At 43.7% G+C, this 22,561-nt stretch overlaps 1 protein-coding gene across 7 annotated transcripts in view; it reads left to right on the forward strand.

Annotated features, from left to right (window-relative positions):
- Nucleotides 1-19,563, forward strand: part of GARIN1A (golgi associated RAB2 interactor 1A) — a 31,581-nt gene extending 12,018 nt beyond the window's left edge. Inside the window, exons 1-6 of one of the 7 annotated variants that reach the window (XM_046669728.1) lie at nt 2,595-2,873; nt 5,709-5,826; nt 8,392-8,576; nt 9,405-9,654; nt 11,177-11,295; nt 15,125-19,563. In XM_046669728.1, coding sequence (XP_046525684.1) covers nt 5,800-5,826; nt 8,392-8,576; nt 9,405-9,654; nt 11,177-11,295; nt 15,125-15,323 — 780 coding nt within the window. In that variant the 5' untranslated portion in view covers nt 2,595-2,873; nt 5,709-5,799 and the 3' untranslated portion in view covers nt 15,324-19,563. Of the gene's footprint in view, nt 1-679; nt 2,094-2,594; nt 2,874-4,208; nt 5,549-5,571; nt 6,725-8,391; nt 8,577-9,404; nt 9,655-11,176; nt 11,296-15,124 lie in introns of those variants that run through there. The other 6 variants (XM_046669730.1, XM_046669733.1, XM_046669727.1 and 3 more) reach the window with 6 other exon arrangements.
- The last annotated feature ends 2,998 nt before the right edge of the window (nt 19,564-22,561 follow it).

Consider the following 22,561-nt stretch of genomic DNA (forward strand, 5'->3'; position numbering starts at 1 on the left):
GGGGATGGCCCAGTGGCATAGTGGTTAAGTTTGTGTGCTCTGCTTTGGCAGTCCAGGGTTCGCTGGTTCGGATCCCGGGCGCAGACCTACACACTGCTCATCAAGCCATGCTGTGGCGGCATCCCACATACAAAATAGAGGAAGATTGGCACAGATGTTAGCTCAGGGACAATCTTCCCCACCAAAAAAAAAAGAATACATGCTCATGATAAATACAGTCATGTGCCGCATGATGACGTTTCACTCAATGATGGACAGCATGTGCAACAGTGGTCCTATAAGGTCATAATGGAGCTTAAAAATTCCTGTTGCCTAGTGACATCATAGCCATTGTAATATCGTAGCACAATGCATTACTCATGTTTGTGGTGATGCTGGTGTAAACAAACCTATTGTGCTGCCAGTCATATAAAAGTGTAGCACAGATATTTAATGTACATACATAATACTTGATAATAAATGACTATGTTACTGGTTTATATGTTTACTATTCTGTCCTTTTTATTGTTATTTTAGGGTGTCCTCTTCTACTTATAAAAAAAAGAGTTGACCGTAAAGCAGTATGCCGTGCTGCTCCGGCAGCAGCCTCATACGTCTCATGTTTACCGTGTCTCTTGATTGCATCATTTTCTCTTTGCTTGATTTAATCTCATGTTGTTTTGTTCATCATTACCCCTAGAGTGCGAAATCCACTACTAATGTTGCCAGTAGGAGATCATGTTGAGTGATTACCCAGAAACAAAATTAAAGGTGATTAAGGACTACAAAAGTGAAAAATCAGTGATGGTTATTGCTTGCCAGTCAGGCATGTCCCATTCCAACATAGCTATGATCTTGAAGAACGAGAACAAAGTGACGGAAGCTGTTAAAGTGTCTTCTTCATTGAAGGTAATGAGACAAACAAAAATTTGAGAAGGGCCTCTGCCAGACCTGGAGAAACTTCTGATGACCTGGATGGAAGACCAGACACGGAAGCATTTCCCTCTCAGCACTGTGATGATCACAACCAAAGCAAAAAGTTTGTTTGTGATGTTGAATAAAAAGGCTGGGCCCAACTGCAATGTCGAATTTACTGCTAGCTTTAAGTGGTTTAAATGATTCAGGAATCGTCATTCATCACGTAATGCGGAAGTGAGTGGGGAGTCTGCGAGTGCTGATGTGAAGGCAGCTGAAGAATTTTTGGAAACTCTAGATAAGCTGATTGTAGAAGAAAATTACTTGTCAGAGCAAATATTCAATAGAGACGAAACCTCCCTATTCTGGAAATGGATGCCTGAAAGGACTTCATCCATAAGGAAGCCATGTCAATGCCAGGTTTCAAGGCTTTAAAGGACAGGATAATAGTCTTGCTTGAGGCCAATGATGCAGGCTACAAATTGAAACCCTTTGTGATCTGGCACAGTGAGAACCCCAGGGCCTTCAAGCATATCAATAAGCAATCACTGCCAGTGTACTACAGGAGCAATAAGAAGTCATGGATGACCCAGCTCCTCTTCTAAGATGCTCTCCTGAATTGCTTTGCTGGCAAAATGGAGAAGTGCTGTTTGGAGAAGAACATACCTTTCAAGATTTTACTTATTGTTGATAGTGCTCCCAGACATCCTCATTCCGTAGGTGATCTTCATTCCAATATCAAATCAGTGTTTCTCTCTCCAAACACTATGTCTTGGATCCAACCAATAGATCAAGGAGTTATAGCAGCTTTTGAGGCCTACTACCTGAGGAAGGACCTTTGCCCAGGCTATTGCTGCAACTGAGGAAGGCACTGATGCAATTCTGGAAAGATTACAACATCTGTGACTGCATCAAGAACCTTACTTGGGCTTGGGGTGTATCACAAAGTTTGTATGAATGGCATCTGGAAGAAGACACTTGAGGTTCATCCATGACGTTAAAGAATTCGCCAAGGATGAGGACGTTGCGAAATCAACAAGGCTGTGGTTCAGACGGAAGACAACTTTAACCTGGATGTAGATGAAGACGACACTGAGGAGCTCCTAGAGGTGGATCCTGAGGAACTGACTAATGAGGGGTTGTTGGAACTGGAACAGGAACGCAGAGCTGAAGAAGAGGTAAGAGAAAAGGAAACTTCAGGGAAGAAAAAGAAGCCCCAAGAAAATTCACAGTGAAGTGTTTAGCAAAAGCTTTTGCAGACCTCAACCAGCTCCTTAAAAAGTTTGAAAACATGGACCCCAACAGCAAAAGGTTTTCATGAATAGAGAGGAATGTTCATGGTGCATTATCTACTTAGAAGCAAATCTATAATGAAGAAAAGAAGCAAACCAGCATTGACATCTTTCTGAAAAGAGTGACACCTCCTCAAGAAGAGCCTCAAGCCGTCCTTGAGCAGGTATTCCAGAAGAAGGCATTGTTATCAGAGGAGATGACAGCTCCATGTGCGTTATTGCCCCTGAAGACCTTCCAGTGGGACAAGGTGTGGAGATGGAAGACAGTGATATTGATGATCCTGACCCATGTAGTCCTAAGCTAATGTGTGTGTTTGTGTCTTAGTTTTTAACGGAAAAGCTTTAAAAAGTTTTAAAAAAATTTAAAAATAGATGAAAGCTTAGAGAATAATGATATAAAGAAAAAATATTTTTTACAGCTGTATGATGTGTTTGTTTTAAGCTGTTATTACAAAAGAGTCAAAAAGTTAAAAAAATTAAAAAACATAAAGTAAAAGAGTTGCAGTAAGCTAACATTAATTATTGAAGAAAGAAAAATATTTTTAAAAGAAATTTAGTGTAACCTACGTGCACAGTGTTTATAAAGCCTACAGTAGTGAGCAGTAATGTCCTGGGCCTTCACCTTCACTCTCCACTCACTCGCTGACTCACCCAGAGCAACGTCCAGTCCTGCAAGCTCCGTTGATGGTAAGTGCCTTGTACGGGGGTATCATTTTTTAATCTTTTATACCTTATTTTTACTGTACCTTTTCTATGCTTAGATACACAAATACTTACCGTTGTGTTAAAATTGCCCACAGTATTCAGTACAGTTTGAGGTGTGTAACCTGGGAGCAATAGGCTAGCCCGTGTAGCCTAGGTGTATAGGAGGCTGTACCATCTAGGTTTGTGTAAGTACACTCTACGATGTTCCCACAACGACGAAATCGCCTAGTGACACGTTTCTCAGAACCTATCCCCATCATTAAGCAATGCGTGACTGTAATTCAAACAGTACAAAAAAGCATACTGTGAAAAAGAAGTCTTTTTTTGTCACCACACTTACCAATGCCCTCCGTCTCCTAAGGCAACCGTATTTTTCTCCTCCCAGAAATTGTCTGGATGTGTTCAAGGATATATGAGTATATATCTTTTTTTTTATTCCTTTTACCCAAGTGATAGCGTATTTTTTAAAAAATAAGTCTTGGTAATCATTCCATATCAGTATATATAAAGCTGACTTATTCTTTTTTTGTTTTGTTTTGTTTTTTGAGGAAGATTATCCTGAGCTAACATCTGCTGCCAATCCTCCTCTTTTTGCTGAGGAGGACCAGCCCTGAGCTAACATCCATGCCCATCTTCCTCTATATGTGGGACGCCTACCACAGCATGGCTTGCCAAGTGGTGCCATGTCTGCACCTGGGATCCAAACCGGCCGAAGCAGAATGTGCGCACTTAACCACTGAGCCACCAGGCCAGTGCCTGCCTTATTCTTTTAATGACTACAAACTACAACATATGGATGTATCATAATTTATTTAACTGGTGCTCTGCTTTAGCTCTGGACATTTAGGTTGTCTCCAGTGTTAGGTTATTGCAAACAATGTTGCAGTGAATATTCTACTTGCTTAAAACGAGAGCCTACTTCACAAATAAGTGAGGTACTCCAGCACACGGGGCCATGCTGATGTTCTCTGTGCATTTAAGTTTTTGGTTTATGTGCTACAACACTGTAACGAAACTTCCTATTTCTTTTACAAGGAAAGGAGAAAAAGTGTCAAGAACAGAGAGTACCATGATAAGAAAGCAAAAGTAGTAAACTTGAAAGTTGTTTGAATGTTTGAGTTTCTAGTATTATAGACTTTGTATCAATAAATAAGGTAAAAGTTAGTTTTCTCTTCTGATGAGCAAGTCTTAAGAAAAAATAAGCCAATGAGATATAAACTCCTGCTTCTGATGTAACAACTTTGGGGAAGCACCAATGAGAAACAGGCCTCCATGGAGGTGGGGGGGGGGGGCGGTGCAGGATGCTGGGAGCGGGGGTGGTAGGAGAAGCACCAGGAGATTTAAGCCGGGTCTCCGGGGGACCAGAGCAGTGTGTTCTGAGAGTTCAAAACACTTGAGAGAACTGACTTAACCCCTTGGCTTACTCCTTGAATAAGCACCAAACTGAGAGAGCCTGGTAGCTGCCCAGCTATAGTCTGCAACAAACAAGGGTAGTTCCAACCTGAGTGTCTGTTGATTTTTCCACTTACGTTAATGAATAAGGCAGAAGTGAAATAGCAAAATTGTATGTTGGAACTTTACATGTTTGTCAATGACTTAAGCAACTTCTTTCCTAAATCAGAGAATAGCTTACAAATACTGGAAGGCTATTTCCTCATATTTTTTTGTGCCCACAATATAACAGCTACAGATACACTTTTAAGTTAAGTCTGCATCATTAACATTTTCTCTATCACTTTAGTCTAGACAGTCAACAAAACAATAAATCAAGGCCTCACTTTTGGCATTTGCTGATTTCCATGGTATACATAACTCTCAAGTAGCTGGTTTCAAGATAGTGACCAGCGTGAAGTTCCTGAACACGCAGAGAAGAGATACGCAACAGCAGTACGCTGTTGTATGGTGTTTCTACCGCATAGAAGCAAATATCCTCAGGGTATAGAGAGGAGTAAAACGTAATTAAGAAGTGATGAGTTTGGGCTGTTTATTAACTTTGTTTTTTATGTAATTTAATTGTAAGTTTAGATAATTTTTAATGGTGATTGTGTTTAACAACTGGCTTGTAAAGTGCCTGAAAATTTAACAATTGGATCTTGTGACCTTTTTTGCACTGGCTCCAGCATACCCCTGGGTCACTAATTCTTTCTTGGCCCGCTGTTTCCAAATAAATAAACCTCTCTGCTTTGTTAACTACCTGGTGTTAAAAAAAAAAAAATTCTCATTTTATCCCATGAGATGGGGAAGGGAAGACTGGGGTCAAGTGCTGTCCCCCGTCTGAGCGTTGCTGGCCGGGGGACGGCCTGATTTTAGGTGAATGGTTCACACTTAGGAAGTTTGTGAGGCTTCACTGTGAAGGGGAGGATTGAAGCCTGAGGGTTTCTCGAGAGCCTTCCCTGCTGTTTGGGCCAGCTCACTGCTGTCTTGGCACAATCTTGGGAGAGTCATTTTACTCGTGTTTGGGGGGAGATTGAGTGACACATGGAACAGGCCACATTACGGCTAGTTTGTAGCAAGCAGGAAAGGGGAGAGAAGAACCCTCCTCACCCCAAATCCTTCCTTTCCTCTTCTTTTTTCCTTTCCTGTTGTCACCCATCACATTCCCTGATGTCATTCCTGCCATTGTGAGCTGACAGGCTCTCCAGCCTGCTGGACAGCCCGTAAGTCAGGAGGGGAGGTGGAGCTGTGGAGGTGCGGGGAGTAGTGGTCACACCAACACCTGGAGGTGGGCTGGGTCTGCGTGGAGCCCCAGAGATGTTCCCCAGCCCCTTCTTCCAAAGAACCAATGAATAAAATTAGGGGCCTCCCACGTGAGGTCAGGGAACCAGGCCCTGGAGTGGAACTTGGAGTGGAAGATGGCCTTCTTTGTCAACTGATTCATTCTCCAGAATTCAACTTGTTCTCCGATTCGATGGTGTTTGAAAGCAACTTTATCCAGGTACCCTTGTGCAGCTCAGGACCAATTTTCTTTCCCTTTCCAAAACCTGTTCCCAGGGCTTGGTCCAAAAATGCTGTGGCCTTTGAAAGCCCTGGGGAGGAGAAAGAAGCCACTATGGCTAGAGAAACCAGAGGGTCTGGGTCCTAAGTTCACCTCTTGGTGCCTATAGCATCCTGGGGCTCCCTGCAGGTCACATGCTTTAAGGAAATAGAGTTATACCCTGCAAAAGAAGACATCAGAGCTCACTCCCCAGGCGGTATCCACAGGCCCCCTCCTGGGGCCACTAGTGCAAACTGGCTGGTTAGAGGGGATGAAGGTGGCTGTCAGAATCCCTGCTCTGAAATCTAACCTCCTCTCTCTGGGATGGTTTAGAAACAGCCTTGTTTGAGAGCAAGGCCCCTGGATAAATGGGCCTTGGCCAGATTCTACCATCCCCCAAAGGGTGGTGACATGACCAATGGAAGTGAGCATCTGTGGCCTGGGAAGCATGGAGCCTCAAGGATGTGAGGCAGTTATTTTAATATGTATGACATCTTACTGAGGTGCTGCCCATCGCTCTCTCATGATCTGGCCAGAACCTGCGCACCTGTGCTCCTTTGCAGGTGTGGCATAACCAGTTAATCAGCAAGCTGTGTGCCCAGCAGGAGGTGCAAAGAGAGAACAGATAGTGTCCCTGGCTCAGAAGCTTATGAATCTGTAGGTGTCAAGGGCATATTACAAAATAGTAACTGCTAAGAAAGCTCTATGTCAGATGGTTTGACCAGCCAATCCCTAAAGTGTGAGCACAGAGAGCGGGGCCGAGGGAATTCAGAGCGCTCTCTCTGGACTTACGCAGTTGAAGAAAGCTTCCCAGAAGACAGGGCCTTAAGCTGTTCTTCGAGATCTTGCTGAGACTTTGGTAAGTGGAAGAGCAGGGAGAGGACATCCCAGGTAGATGGACTGCAAGTGCCTGCCTCAGGCAGGAGGTTGGAAGGCTCAGGGAGGGTCTGCAGTCCAGAATGCATTTGATGGAGTTGAAAAGCGGTAGGGAGTTACAGGGGAGAGAGAGTGGAAACAGTTTGAGGTGGGAATTGGCTTAATTAGGAGACTCTTCACAGAGCAGCGAGCTCCTCTCTGATCGAAGTCCCCCAGATTTCAGAAAGCTGGTTCATGGCTCTCGGTGCTCCATGGTTCCTGTGCTGCCCCAGGGAGCAGCATAGCTGGGCCATCAGCGGGCAACCTGGGGACGCACTCATTCCTAACACACTCTCAGTGGAGAGGGAGCAGTAACCTGGGAGATCCAGACTTCGGACACCATTTCTAGTCATTTCTGTTTGGATGTGATTCTATTTTGGTAGCAGGTTTATTCTCTTCGTATATTCTCTTTGGCCTAATATTAGAACTGTTTAGTTTCTCTGGCTGGACGATAAGTGTCTCAGGCAGCAGGAAACTCAGACTGTGCCGGGGCGGGGAAAGGCCTGCCTGCTGAAGCTGACCCTCGACCACCGAGTTAAGGTTTCCTTGAGATGACCCGCCCACACCGCTGTGCTGCTCCCTCCATCCCTCTCCTCAGCATCACCCTCACTCCCTCACCTCCAAGCAGCATCACCCACAAGGGTTTCTTTAGCACTTACTCTCAGTGTGTGCAGCCCTCTCTGATTTGTGGTGATATGAGTTTCATTCCACAATGCAGCTCCAAGAAATGTCACTTTTTTTTTCCAAAATCAAAATTCACTTTTCTTGGAGCACCGTCTGTTCAGGTTTGTGGGAACTTAAATTTCAGTCATCCCTGGGGCTTTCTCTTTGTCCCTAGTTCCACTTGGGACTGTGAAATGGTCCCAGTGGTCTTACAAAGTCTAGAACATTGGGCAAAGGTCCTCTTGTCTTGGGAACATAGGGGCCACCCCTTTGCTGTTCCTTACTCAGGGCCCTGTATTTCCTCAGAGGCCGCAGTTTGGGTGCTTCTCTGCCTGCCGTGGACAGTGAGGTGAGGACGTCTTAGCTGAGACATTGTTGTCCCAGTGCCAGGCATCTAGTCTCCCTGTCATGCCACAACCCCTGGAGCTGCAAGAGCAGAGGTCCTCATTACACTCAAGACCCAGCAACAAGCCCGGCCCTCCCTCATCTTGGGGCAAGCTCCCCAAACCTGTCTCAAGTTGGACTGCCTGGGTCTTGCCCATTCAACAGCTCTTTCCTTGCTCCCCTCCCCTTCTGGAACTTTCTTCACACAATCTCCCTTCCAGACCATTGGAAACCTGTCCTGGCTTCTTCTACCCAAGGATGGAGGAATAAAATTTTAATGCAACTCAGCTTTTCCTTACTCGTGTATCCTTTTAAAGTTAGGTAATGCAGAGGACATGAAGAAGGGCAATATGGCATTCCTTTTGGCAATGAGCTTAAGTCTATTTGGGGAGACCAACAAAAAGGATGGATGCAGGTCATGGCCCCACCAAATGTGCCACGTGCCTGCAAGAAGCACCGGTGCTCCAAGCCTGTCACAAGTTGAAGTGCCACTTTTTAGCACCTATACCTTCCACCCTTGTCTTTTGCTTCTCTCTAACCCCTGTACCTGGTGTTGATTTCTAGGTCACTAAGCCCGGGAACTGGCTGGATGTCTATAAAGGATCTACCACTGTGATCCTTGGGGTGACCTCCTCGGTGCCCTCCTTGCCACTCCCCAACGTCCTCCTGATGGCCAACGTCACCTGGCCCCAGGGTCAGTCTTCCACCCGGGGCATACCTGGTTGTGCTCCAGTCATCACCCTCAGCAGGTACAGAAAGGCTTGAGGGAGGGGCCAGAAAGGGTGGGATGACTGACTGCATTGTTTTGCAGCTGGACTTTAGATGAAAAGAAAGCACCGTGTTCTTTAGTGTATAAACTATGTAGAGCTCATTCATTCATTTACCAAATATTTACTTAGTATCTGTTTGTACCAAGCACTGTGCTTGGTGCTGTGGGTGGAGTACCTGGCCCTGTCTCAGCCTAGTTTTTGAGGATCTTGGCTTCCTTTTGCTTATTTTTATTTTGTCAAAATAGACTTAGGGAGTTTCCGAAAAAAGGTGAGGGGTATGAAAGTCAAGTGGGATTATGAGGTATTGATATTGAAGAAAAAGTACTGGAAGTGTAGGAGACATCCATCCTTCTCCTTACTCTTTCAAGACAGTTAATCAGGATATAGGAAGAAGGAGACCTGGAAATGGAGTCAGAAAACCTTAGTTCCAGTTCCTATGTAAGAAGATCTAAACTTGGGCAAATCACTTAGTTTCTTTGAGCCTCAGTTTCCAAATCTGTAAAATGGAATTAATAATACTTATCTTTCCTTCATCAAAGGGTTGTTGTGATGATTAAATGAGATATTATATGTTGACTACCAGCCATTGCTATTGATGTGGGCAGATTCTTTAATAACTAAGGCCCTGGAACTTAAAGAAGAGTTGGTCTTAGTAATCATTCCCACTCTCAGACCACGAGCTTTCTCCCTTGGGCATCCCCCAAGCAGAGGTGGGAGCCTAGTGAGGTTGAGCCAAGGTCTAGGTAGGCACCTGACTGATTAAAATCATGGGCTTCTCTGCTGTGGGAATTTCTTGATTGTGTCCAGGATTCTCCCTCTGAAGTATGTGGAGCTACGAATCTGTGACCGGCTCCAACGCATCCTGAGGGTTAGGACAGTGGCTGAAAAGATCTACTACCTGAAGCTCCACGAAGAACATCCAGAGGCAGTGTTTCAATTCTGGATCCGCCTGGTGAAAATTCTGCAGCAAGGTCTGTCCATCACCACCAAAGACCCAAGAATCCAGTTCACTCACTGCCTAGTGCCCAAGATGTCCAGCAGCTCCACCGGAACAACAGTAAGTGGGGCCCTCTCACCAAGATCCATAGAGAGTTGGGGGAATCAGAGGCATCTGATCAAGCCTCGTGAGGACTGATGGATATTAAAGTCCACTGTTGGGGGGGCACGAGCAGACTTCATTTTCAAGGGTCCACGATATGCACACACCCAATTGAGGTCTACAAGCATAAAAAGCAAATTAATTTCGTTTTCCCAAAAATGAGCAGTAAAGTACTTAACTCACATAAAAATTGTTTTCTGGTTTTTGCCGATTTTTTTTCAGTACTATAAAGGAATAATGCTCACTGAGGAAAACGAGAAAATAACAGAAAAATCACCCTCACTTCTCTCCAGCCCCAAGCAATCACTTGGAACATTTTGGCATATTTCCTTCTCGTCTTTCATTTTAACTTAATTTTTAATTTATATATTCGAGGACATTAAGGACATTTATGAATGTTGCTTTTTTCAGTTTAGGTTATATCATAAGCACTTTTCCATTTCTTTTGAAAGCTCTTCATACACATCATTTTGATAATTTCATGCTATTCTCTTGTATTAATCAATTAAAATTTACTTCACCATTCTTCTAACATCAGACGTTCAGAGTTGTTTCTAACTTTTCATTATTATACATGATGCTAAAAACAAGCATGTATGTGTATTGTCCACATTTCTGATTGTATTCTCAGAATAGATTTTTAGAAACAGAATTCAAAGAGTGTGAACATTTTTAAGGCTCTCGATACATATTGCCAGATTATTTCCAGAAAGTTCATACCAAATTATACTTTCTCCAATAATATGAGTGTCTGTGTCACTGAATCCTGATCACAATTGAGAAGGATAAATTTTAACAGATTTTCTAATATGATAGCTAAAAAGGTGGCCTCTCTTTCATTTTCAACAAGTTTGAACATGATTACATGGTTGTTTTGCATTGTTGTGTTGGCCGTTTTTCTGTTGGCAGCCTTGTGTTTTTCTAAATCTATTTGTAAAATAAAGCTTTCTATACATCAAGAATTTTAACCCTTTAATCACAAGTTTTCACAAATATTTCCCCCAAGGATTTGCTTTTCCCTTTCAGTTTATTTAAGACGTTTTTTTCTTTTGACACATAGAAGGCTTTTCCAGGACCTGCTGAGGGTAGAAGCACAGGAAGGAAAAGCTTGATAGATTAGATTGCCTAAAACCTTCAGATTTCAGAATCCAAACACTTTCCCCCTCTCGTATAAGTTGTATGCTTTAGGTATGCGATCACTGACTTCCAAAGTCAGCTTGCGGAGCTCTCCTGCACTGGTTCTTAATGTTCAGATCTTGTGTTCTGGGTGAGGTAGTCACAGCAGCCCATCAGAGAGAGGAGGTGATCCTTCTAGGGGCCTCGTTTTTGGTCTGATTATTCTGGGGCTTAATGTCTGAGGAACAGGTCCCCAGGGGTAGGCTGGAAGACTCAAGTGAGGGCCTTCAAGGTTCTGGCCCAAAGAGGCCAAGAACTATCAGGGAGCAGACCTCGTCATCTGACTGTCCATTTCTCCATCCAGCCAGAAAGCAGCCTCCCATCATCCTCCCAGCCCAGTGAAAGCTTCATGCTGTTGGCAGCCGAGCAGACCAGTGGCAGTTTCTCACATCTCGCAGGAAGGTCCCAGCTCCCAGCAGACAGGTGGGTCTTCCATGCAGGCAGTCCCAGCATCCCTTCCCGCAGCAAACAGGCCTGGGTAGGGTCAGCGACACCCTTGCCAACCTATCTCAGTTCCTTCTTTTTATTCTAGACATGTATGCATGTGACTTTTCCCCTTAATTTTGTTGTAAGCCTGTCCTTGAAAACAGGGTCTGTGGCTGATTGATCTGAATATTTCCTAGGTAAACCCCAGTGTTTTCATATGGAAGATGCTCAATAAAAGGGAGGAAGAAATTGATTCAAAGAAGGGTATGCTAATAAAGCAGGCTCATGGAGTTAGATCCTATTGACTATCTCCAACCCCAGCTCACAAAGGTCCCTGGGGTAAGACAACAGCCCGAGTTCTCTTTGCCTCATCTATCTCTTCTGTAAAATGGACAGACTAGACAGTAACCCAAAAGGGAGACCACTGCTGGCTACAAAGTTTTACTAATTTACTAAGTAACTGTATCAGACTCTTTCTGTAACAAGTGATAGAAACCCCAAACAAGATCATGTATCCAGTATGTTGAACAACTACAACCTGTAGGTTATCACCAAAATGCAAATTTATTTTTGTCTTCTCTTTATAATTTTTTCAGTGGGAGGAATTTTCCTCTTGCCCCTGGATAAAAAGCTGGTTCTGGGCAGGCCCCATAGCATGTGGGCTCCCTCTTAGAACATAAAAGGTCCTTTGGTCCCTTTAAATTGCAAAAGTAGCATCAATTCTGAAAGTAAAATATCTAGTGCCTGAAAATTATCAAATCTCTGCCCTGATCACGTCTTCTCCCTTCTCTCAGTCTGGCCCCATGTTAAGATGACCTGTCATAGTGGGGACTGGGTTCTCACTCCGCTCTTTCTGTTCGCATGTTTAAAGTTGACTTTTTCCCTCTTATGAGCGTTCTCGGGTTCTTTGAAGCCCTCCATCTGCCGCTCCCCCACCCCCAACTGCAACTCTGGTGATGCTGTGACACCTTCCTTGCGTGTGGCCACCACCCCTCCTCAGGCCCTGGCTCTGCAGGCATCCGTGCCACCCAGGCCCTGCTTGTCAGAGACCCGTTACTCTTTAAGGGAGTCCTCTTGGGTAGGGCTTACAGTGGCTCCAGGCTGGCTCTCTCTCTGTCTCTGATACAGCCCACATCTGGTCCTCGGGAAATGACCTCTCACACTTTGGCCACTGGAGAGGAGGACCATGCCTTATGAACACAGAGGCAACTCCTCTTCACTCCACCACCAAAGAAATCCCTTCTCCCATATCTACCGTCCTCCATGTTTTCTGGGCAGGAGTTGTGCCCCCACCTACTGGGTCTCCCTGCCCCAGGGACCACAGCTCAAGCTCTCTGGGTGGGCCCAGAAGCCCCTTTCTTTCAGTTTCAGGGGGAAGAGGCAGCAGCTCTATAAAAAGAACTCTGCACACATCCTCTCTCCCGAAGCTTTTATGGCCTCGCCCTAGGGCAGCATCCCAGTGCTGGTCATGCTGGGTCAGTTCTCCCAGGTCATGGGGTGCCTTATATGTACTTTCCAGTCTTTTCCTTTTTTCAGTTCCAAGATAGTTTTCTTGAAATACAATGTAAAATTTTCTTCTTTGGGTGCTCCTATGGTTTGTATGTTGGATCATCTTTGCCCATCTACGAGATCTGTCACTTTCTCTTTCTTTTGTATTCTTTAAACTCTCTTCCCTTTAGCCTTTTCTCTCTCTTAAGGCATTATCTGCTTTCTTTGCTCTTGTGTTGTTTATAGTTTAAGGCTTCGTTTTGGAAATAATTGTTGTTTCCTGAAAATGTCTAATGCTTTTCTCAGCTTTATCACTTCCTCTATAAATCTTTTAAATTCTGACTTCTATTGGTCTTTCATGTATTCTTTCATTTTCTTAGTTTCTTTTGGCTCCTTTTGAAATGCTAAGTAGCAGTTTCTTTTCGTTTTGTAGGCACATCTTTTTCATGTGCTTTCATGGATTTATTTTATGTGCTCTATGGATATATTATGCCTCATATCCTCTTTCTTTCTCATATAATTTTGTGTGGCGTTTGATTATGATCCTTTACTGATGCTGCTTTTTACCTGAAATGGTTTTCCTGAACCTTTGGGGTGGAGGCACTCCTCAGGGTAGCTTTCTGGTTCCAGCTCTAGAGCTCCCTCTTGTGTCATTTTGTGAAGTGTTTACAGCCCTCCCGGGTCGTGTTCCTCTCTCTTATCTTTAGCTGACCTTTCTCTTTCCTTTGCTTCTATCTTACTCAATTTGAATTCAATCTCCAGTGGTTTTTTCCTTAGCTTGAAGCTGTGTCCTGCAAGGGAGAGTGTTCTGATGGTTTGGAGAGTTCATGAGGCATAGACCGCTCCAGTCCCTTCAGACTTCATGGCTGACCCCTCACACTTAACTTCCAGCTCTCTTCTTAAATTCGCCACCGGCACTCACCGCTGAGGGACTGTGGGAAATTTAGGAGCGCTCCGGTTTTTAGATACATCAGATACCCTGTTGTTTCTGCCTGCTTCCTCTCATGCAGATACTGATATCACGTGGGTCTTGGAGCTGTCTTTAGCTCATCTCAAACAGATCTTCATCTCAAACGTGGGACTCATATTGGCCTAACTTATAGGAAGGGAGGGGGAAGGCCTCCAAAGAACCATTGTTAAGTTTGCTTCTGTCAGGTGCCTCGGAGATATTACTGGCTCAAGAGAAGTTGTTTATGTTCATTTCTCAGCTTGGGAGTTCTTGGACCATTTCGTTTCAGACTTCAAACTAGCATGAGGACAGGCCCAAAGATAAGAAATTTCAGAAGAGACTTTCCTTTTGACCTAGGATCCGGGTGAATGTAGATGAGCTTGCTGTCCCGGGTGGATTGCTTTCTGGTGTATCTTTTTGCCAAGAATGCAGTTTTGAAAGTCCTGGATTTATGCAAAAACCTCACTTAACACCACACCTAGCCTGGGCCCAAGACCTTATCTCCTGTGTCACATGCCCATGAAAACCCCTGCCCTGGGTGACCAAGACTGGCAAGTCCCTCGGGCAGCGCCGGTTTCTGCTCACATTCACTTTGCTGGTCTTTAATTTTTGGCCCCTGGGATTTTTCTTTACTTTTTGTGAGTTCAACAATGCATTTAAAATTATGCTTTTTATATTTTATCCAGCATTTCTAGGTGTTTTGTGGCAAAGAGGTTTTTAGATTATTTGGCCATATTGCTAGTCTAGCTAAATAATTCTAAAAATATTTTCACTTAAAGAAAAACCTCACTGCAGTTGTGTCTGAATAGTTACAGTGTGAGTGATTTTTATTTTCTTTTTGGTGCTGTTTTATGGTTTCTATTTTTTTCATTTAAAATAAATACGTATTTCACTTGGAATCAAAATTTTAAAAAACATTTTAGCTACACTGTGTGTTTTTCTAGACAGAATAAGTGGCTGTGATTTTTTTTTTAAGTTGCTATTCTTTTGAAGAACTGTTTTCTTTGCCCTTAGGTTGATGCCTGGCAGGTTATAGTGGGCATCAGGCAGATCCAGTGGGTTCCGATTTTGTCTTTGAGTCATGATGCGTTAGGTTCTCAACAAATAAAAGCAACGCTTAAGAGCTGGAGAGTGTCTGTTTGACTTCAGCAGAGCAGGCCTTAGCTCCGGCCTCACTCCTGCTTGGCTTTCTCTCCTCGAGTCACTCTTAGATACGTCATATCCTATATACGTATTGTCACTGCCCATCATTTCCATATTCACATCTGCGTTCGAGGCATTCGTACTGGAAAGACATAATTAGAAAACAGTTTTTAAATTAGATTTTTAACAATATCTTCTTTTTCTTCTATTGCTTTCAATGATTTCAAAATTCCTGGGCTCCAACAGAAACACCGATCCTGCCACTGAAGTAGACAATTCCGACAGCTGCCACAAGACAGTCTCGCCTGTGGTTTCTCCGATCAATATGAATGTACCCATGAGAGCGGTCTTGAGTCACAGCCTCTGGGAACAAGACAATCCAGATGAGCACTTCCTTCAGACTCCTGTAGCCAGTTCCCTAGGACAGAACTTTTTGGGACCCTGACACTTAGCCAAAATGGGGTGCTCTTCCCTGGCTTCATTCAGTGCACTTGCTACAACCTCCTATAATGCTGTTTTCCCACTGTGGGCCAAATTACCATGGGAGAGGTAAGATGGTGTTTATAACAAAGTGCTTCTGTCCTTCCACCAATAAACCTCCAAGTAAGTCTTTAATTGCTGTCGGCTGTGCCGTGGGGGCTCCAGGCTGGGCAAGGAATGATTAGGAGCAGCAGATCACTCCTTGTGAAAATAAGTGGGAAAAATGTTCTGTCTCTGCTCAATTGAAACCCTAAAGCAGCCAAGAAAGCTAGTCCAGAGGAAAGGGCCTAGGGAGAAATCCAGCTTCCTCTTTCAGAGGGGGAGGGTGGGGGACCGGGCTGGGCTGCTACAAGCCCAAAGTGAAAGAAATCCTGAGAATGCTAGTGACCAACTGGAAGACACCTTTGTGTTGCCCGCTTACCTCGTGCAAGAAATTGAGTCTTTATCGCCCCACTCCCTGTGTTAGGGTAAAGCTATAAAGACTCACCCTGGGCCGTGCAAACTTTGGTTGCTAAGGAAGACATGGCTTCTGGTAAGGAAGATGGTGACCACCCATCAATGAAAGTCCTAATTGACTCTTCCTACTCAGGACCTAATGAAAGCAAACTGGAAGCACAGTGTCTGTGTGTATCAGGGATGGGGCAGGAGCTTTGGCCAGCCTCCGGACAAGTGGGGAATATTTACTTGGAGGATACTACCACAACATTCAATGAGTATTTATTGAGCTCCTGCTAGGTGCCAGACACTGTGCTCAATGCTGGGTATATTAGAGAGAACAAGACAGATGGACAGTTACATGCCTTTAGGAAAGGTATGGGAGGGATACCGAACCCTATTTTGGAGACACAGAAAGGCCATTAAGGTTGCCATGATGTTTGAGCTACTTGGTCTGCAAATAAAGGCTGGAAGGACGTGTTTTCACACTGTAGGAAATATATTGATGGAGGGAGAAAGAATATAACTACCCTCCCCTTGTACATGCGCAGTTGGGCTGAGCAGTAAATCCTATTGGGTCAGAAAAGATATCTAAGCTGAGAGGACACCTAATGTTCGTGGGTTTCCTCCTGCCTCCAATAAAAATACTAACAAAACAAATTTCCTTTCCCCATGTCACAATCAAATATGGTGAGCATTATTGTTGCTGGTGAGAGACATCTAGAAGCTGAACTTAGAAGAGGCTAATGTGAAGGGTGACCATACTTCCCAAGTTATGCCTATTGTCCTAGTGTCATTATTAAAATGTACCCATTCCACTCTCAAAAGTTTCCCTGTATGAATGGTAAATCATTCTACTAATAAGGTGTGTTTAAAACATTTAAGAGATCTCCACCTCCACTTCTATTGTCTTGGTTTAAGCTTCCATCAACTCTCTTTAGACTATTGTGATAACCTCAATTGGTCTCCCAGACTCCGTCATCATTATAACAATAATAGCTGACTTGATTGGACACTTTTATGTGCCAAGCACTATGCTCAGACTTTATAAAGGTCGCTTAATCCACACAACTCATTGGGAGGTAGATATTCTTATTATCACATTTTCCAGATGATGAACCTGAGCCATAGAGAGGTTCAAGAACTTGCTTAAGGTCATTGAGGTAGTAAGTAGCAGAGCTGGGAACTGAACCCAGTCTGTCTAACTCCAAAGTCTGTACTCTTGGTGGCTCTCTGATTTCTTCCCAATGCATTTTCTTTCCATACCTCTAATAGAGCAGTCTTTCTGAAACATAAATCTGACTATAGCTTCCCTTTGATAAAACCAAACTCTTTGATATAAATGACCAAGCCTATTTCTCCAGCTTCTTCACTGGCCACTGCTCCCCTTAAACCTCAGGTTCCCACCATACCCAAGTTCTGGTGGTTTCTGTAATGCACATGTATTTAAATACTGCAAGGATGTCACATATCCTTCACTTTACCCAAATAACTTTCCTTGTATTTTCTACTATTGTTTTCATGATACTTGCCCTTACTGATGGAGTTCTTCCATGCTACCACGGTACCCTGCATGCCTGTATTATAGCATTTCTCACATCATTGTACTTATTTGTTTACGTGTCTATCTCCTCCATGGGACTATGAACACTTTGAGAATAGATACCATTTTATATTAGTTAGAGTTCTTTGATGGCCAATCCAGTAAGAAAAGCTCTAATTTAAATCAAAAAGAATTGATTGGAAGGATAGGGGTTTGCTCACAGGATCAAAGGGACAGCTGAAGAGCCAGTCTTAGAACAGCTCTGGGGATTCAGGTAGGAGTGGCTAATTGACCATCTCATCAAACCCTGCAGCAGGCTGGGTTGTTTCAGCAAAGGAAATGGAGGGGTATTACAAAACAACAACATGGGGAATGAATGTCTGGCGGCTGATAACAAATGTCTGTCACAGGCTGACTCTTTGTTCTCTGTTGGAAGAGGCACTCTGCCATGGGCCTCAGGCACCTCTGCACGTCCTTGCTAAGTATGTCAGATTTCAACGCCTGATTGTCCTCTGACCTGGAGCTGTTTCTGTAGCTAGTCACATAGGCAATTAAGTAGGTCAAGGTGACTACTGCATGACTACCTTACGACCACATGCTCTCGGGGAGAGGGTGCTGGTTTAGTTACTGTTTGGTTACAGTTTGTTGAGCCCTCAGCCCTGGCTTCCTTAGCTGTATGCATCCACTGTGTGCATGGCCCTCATCTGGGCCCATTGTGTTGCCCTGAGGGACTTGGGGTCAGGGCTGCTGGTATCACGATGCTGATGCTCCTGCTGTTTGCTGTGTTAGTAACGAACTGTCTTGCTTTGACCCGCTGCAACTCATTGTCTGCTTTGAGCTCCTTTGGGATTGTGGTAAGTCACTCTGCTGGCTTGCTCAGTCATTTTCTTTGGAGAATTGTTTCTCCTTGCCATCCTTCATGAGACCTGGGTTCTCTGACACTGTCCAAACCCACATACACTCTTATTCTACAACTTTTTTCACTATTAAAAGTAATCTCCTACTAACATTATACCTCTATTTTGGGGGAAAAGATCTCTTTACAGAGAAAACATGAAACTTCCTCAGTTACTGCATCCATTTCCAAATCTGGGTTCACTGGGCCTGTCCATTCGTCCCCTGGTTTGTTGATCCCTTCCCTTCATATTCCAGAGCTTCTAGACCAAATGGTTAATTGAATAGCCACAAACATACCTTATGTACAAAAATGAGAGAAGGAGTAATTTAAATTGTATGTATTACTGCAAAGAAAGAAATGTGAGTGGGAGTTTTAGTTCTTGTTTCTGAATCTTGGTGACAAGGCAGTAGCTAGTGTTTATGACTCCCTTCCTCTACAACCCATTCCATATACTCTTTGCTCTGACCAGCGCCTCAGCTGGTTGGGGTTCTTATCCTGGTAGGGAGACCACAAACCTTCATTCCTGGAAAACCCAAGGCCTGATGGTCTTGCACGTGTAGAGTCACGTGCTCTTCTGTTAACTAAGCAGGTGCTATAAAAAGGCATCTCAGGGATTATCTGGGTTCCATTCCTACTCCTCCTTGCCCCCACCTTGTAGAAGCAACTCTTTTTGCCTTCAGTAAGAGTCAGTCCACTCCTAACAGCTCCAGAACCCCCTTTTATACATAAGCACTATGTTCCCCTAATGGCAAGAGGAGCCCAAAATGGCAGCATCAGGCTCGGTTTTCATTCAGTGGAATGATTTTTGTTGGCCCTGGTGGAATTGTTTCCACCCTTCGGTATTAAAATCTCCAAACTTCAGACATGCTGGTTATGAAATTTTTTCGTACAACTCTTTCTTAGCAAACTCCTGAAGGACGTACTCTGTTAAAATGAAGTAAACTCAGAAAGAGGAAAACATGGACCCAGAAAAGAGATGGGTTCAATGAGCAAAGAAGTGAAGAGACATGCAGGATGCTGAAGGGAGAGCCCACAATGACAGCATAGCAGTCAGGGCTTATTGGAGCAAAGAGGGGACTCTGCTAATACATCTTCACAAAGGTCAAATTGGTGGGATGCCTCATATGTTTAGAGTTACACATATGGCAGAATTTAGGGGTGTATTAGGAATAGGTATACAAAACCAAGCAAACAAAAAGGTGACAAATTATTAACTCCAAGAGGAAAAGTTGTACAAAAAAGAATATGTCAAGTATATACTTTATGATTATTCATAATACTTAAACATGGAATATAGATTTAATCAAAGATAACAAGAACTATATTTGGAGGATGGATGAAGGACAGTTGTTGGCGGGGGAGGGCGGGAATGGGTGGGAGAGGAGGGAGATGAAGATTAGATCATCATCTTCCATAACTGGAAATCAATAGTTAATACCCAAAACTGAAAAATCAAGAAATAGCAATATAAGTGTGTTGTTGAGAGATTTGAAGATAACTGTTCAAAGAAATATCTAAAAAAGTTTAAAGTAGTTATTTCTGAGAAATGAACATGAGGGTGAAGGGTGTATGGACAAGCGGCTGCTATTTTTGATAATAAGCCTCGAGAACTGCTTGACTTTATAAACTATGTTCATGTAAAATTTTGATGAAAATAATTAAAAATTTAAAATAAAGTAAAAATTATGCAGGAGACACTTGTATCTCACTATGCAGTTTGTGAAAAGAAATACTGGCAGTCCAGCTGAGGACTCTCTGTCACCCTCCTTGGTTGAGTCCGCAATCCCTCAAACCCAGGAATGATTATTATGCTGAACTTGCTGTTTATAATTTCCATGTTTTAAAAAATTATATATCTATATCTATCTCTCTCTGAATATAGCATGTATCTCTATCTGTATATATCTATCTATATATCTGTATCTCTATCTCTATCTATCTATCTATCTATCTCTCTATCTATCTATCTGTCTTCGAGTGGTTTGTAGGTTGTTTTGCACACATGCATGTTTCAGCATAGGGACGAAGTGTTTAAACAGATGGTGCTATACTTTGTGTGTTCCTTTGAAACAGTTTTTTCGTTCAACACTGTGTCTGAGGGATTCCATTCTGACTGGCAGACTACACAGTAGCATTCTGGGTTAACCCCCTATTGGTGTTAACTCAGAGTCAATAGCCCATGGTCCCTGAAAGTTCATGTATTTCCCTTTTATGAGCACACGTTATCACTGTAAATGGCCTAAGGTCTCTGGGGATGCCTAAGAGAATGGTTCCTAGAAGGTGCTCCACAGTGTTTATTGGGTCCTTGGTTAAGGGTCCCGGCCTTCCCTTCGTTTGAGGGGCTCTGGGTCTGAGCATTACCTGAGGACTGAGAAGTGGTGAGCAGCCGTGATTCTCTAACCTTATCATCAGAGCTGGCATTCTTTTCATGATACAAATGACCTTAGTCATTGCCTATCAATTCTATTCCTAGAGACCCTAAATCAGTCCTGAGTTTTTGGTTGTCAACAACCAAATCTCGGGGCTGGCCCAGTGGTGCAGCGGTTAAGTTCACACACTCCGCTTCAGTGGCGCAGGGTTCACCGGTTTGGATCCTGGGCGTGGACCTATGTACCGCTTATCAAGCCATGCTGTGGCAGGCGTCCCACATATAAAATAGAGGAAGATGGGCATAGATGTTAGCTCAGGGCCATCTCCCCCAGCAAAAAGGAAAAAAAAAAAAAAAGAGGAGGATTGGTGGCAAATGTTAGCTCAGAGCTAATCTTCCTCAAAAAGAAACCCAAAACAACAAAAACAACTCTAACTAGTTCAAGCATAGAATGAACGTTTTAAAAGCTATCCAGTAGCTGACACACTCTCCAGAAAGGCAAGAGAAAAATGACTTGAAGTCTTACACAACCAGGAGAAGGACCAATAGCCCAACCACACTGCAGGACTCCTCCAACAAAAACCCCACTCTCCGACTGTTGCAACTGCCCTTGCACAGCTCCCACTCGTGACCCTGGGCCAGGAGTCTGCCGTCACTGTCTTCTCAACTCAGACACTTCTACTGCCACCTGACCCAGGAAAACGAGACTCCAGGCAGTGCCATCTTCCTTATGTTGCTTGCTCCAAAGTCCATGTCTCATGCAGGTATGTCTGCTTGGGTTACAGGATGCACCTCAGCTGAAAAGGAGGCTGGGAAGTAAGGTCAGGCTTCCTCCTAGAGGAGGTAAACTTCACAATGCGCAAGCAGTCAGCAGGCATGAAAAATGTCCCCAAGGCACCCTTGATTAATTCACTACAGACACACTTTTCGAAAGGTTAAAGCATTCTCGGCTCTGATTACCTAGCTTGACTGTGCAGAAGCTCCTTGACTCTTCCCCAGAGTCCTCTTCTCCACTGAGATCACGAAGCCCATTTACTGGCTTGGAGAGAGCCTATTAAACATTCTAGTGCTTTCTCAAAACATTGAAGATGTGCAGGCATTCAGGGTCTTCTCAGAGGACAGAGTTGGGCGAGGATGGCAACAGGAATGTGATAGTTCCAAGTTAGCATCCTTGTCTCCCAAAGCCTTTGAATTCCTTTTCTACATCCCAGCAAGGAATTTCTGGCCTCTCATTGTTCTTGAATGTGAACCAGGTTGAATCCAGGTTCACTTTAGCCCAACACAGCGAACTATTGGAAACATACAGAGCTGTGAGAAATAGCACGGTCATTACATAATCTCTGGTAAGAGCCCCCATATCAGTAAAATCAGACCTAAAATTATGTTCTTCCTCCTTGATGGCGTGCCTTAAAATTTATCCTAATAAATATTCCCAGACTTTACAGATACTGTATAAATTGTCCGATTTCTACAAGATATTTTCCTGGGTAAATACTTTCTCTTCCCTGCCTTGTTTCCTACACTGATTTACCCACACCCCCCAGGCATCATGGAAGTGAGTTCTGGTTACTAGCCTACTAACACTGAGGGGAGTTTTTAGTATCCTCCTGCAAGAGGGGAAGGCTTCCTCTCACAAGAGATGGCAGTGGGGAGTTTTCAGAAGGATTTAGGGTTTGGGTCTTCCAAGGCTCCTCAGCTGTCTCGGTTCCATTTAGAGTTTCCCTGTGTTTCACTGTGCCTCGCTTTTCAATTGAAGCTGTGACTTCAACAGCCTGCGTAATTCAACAATCCAAAGAACCAAATCTGAGTTTTTTCTCTTCATTTTTTGTTCTCTTCAAGTTATTCGGTATCATCAGAAGCTCCCATCCTACCCCAGTCCTGCAATTCTTCTTACCCTTATACTGTCCTAAGGCAGCGGCCACCTATTCCCCAGATACCCTCTGTAGCCAGATGGTCCTA

This window comes from Equus quagga, chromosome 8 (assembly GCF_021613505.1).
Source record: "Equus quagga isolate Etosha38 chromosome 8, UCLA_HA_Equagga_1.0, whole genome shotgun sequence".
NCBI classification, from domain to species: Eukaryota; Metazoa; Chordata; class Mammalia; order Perissodactyla; family Equidae; genus Equus; species Equus quagga.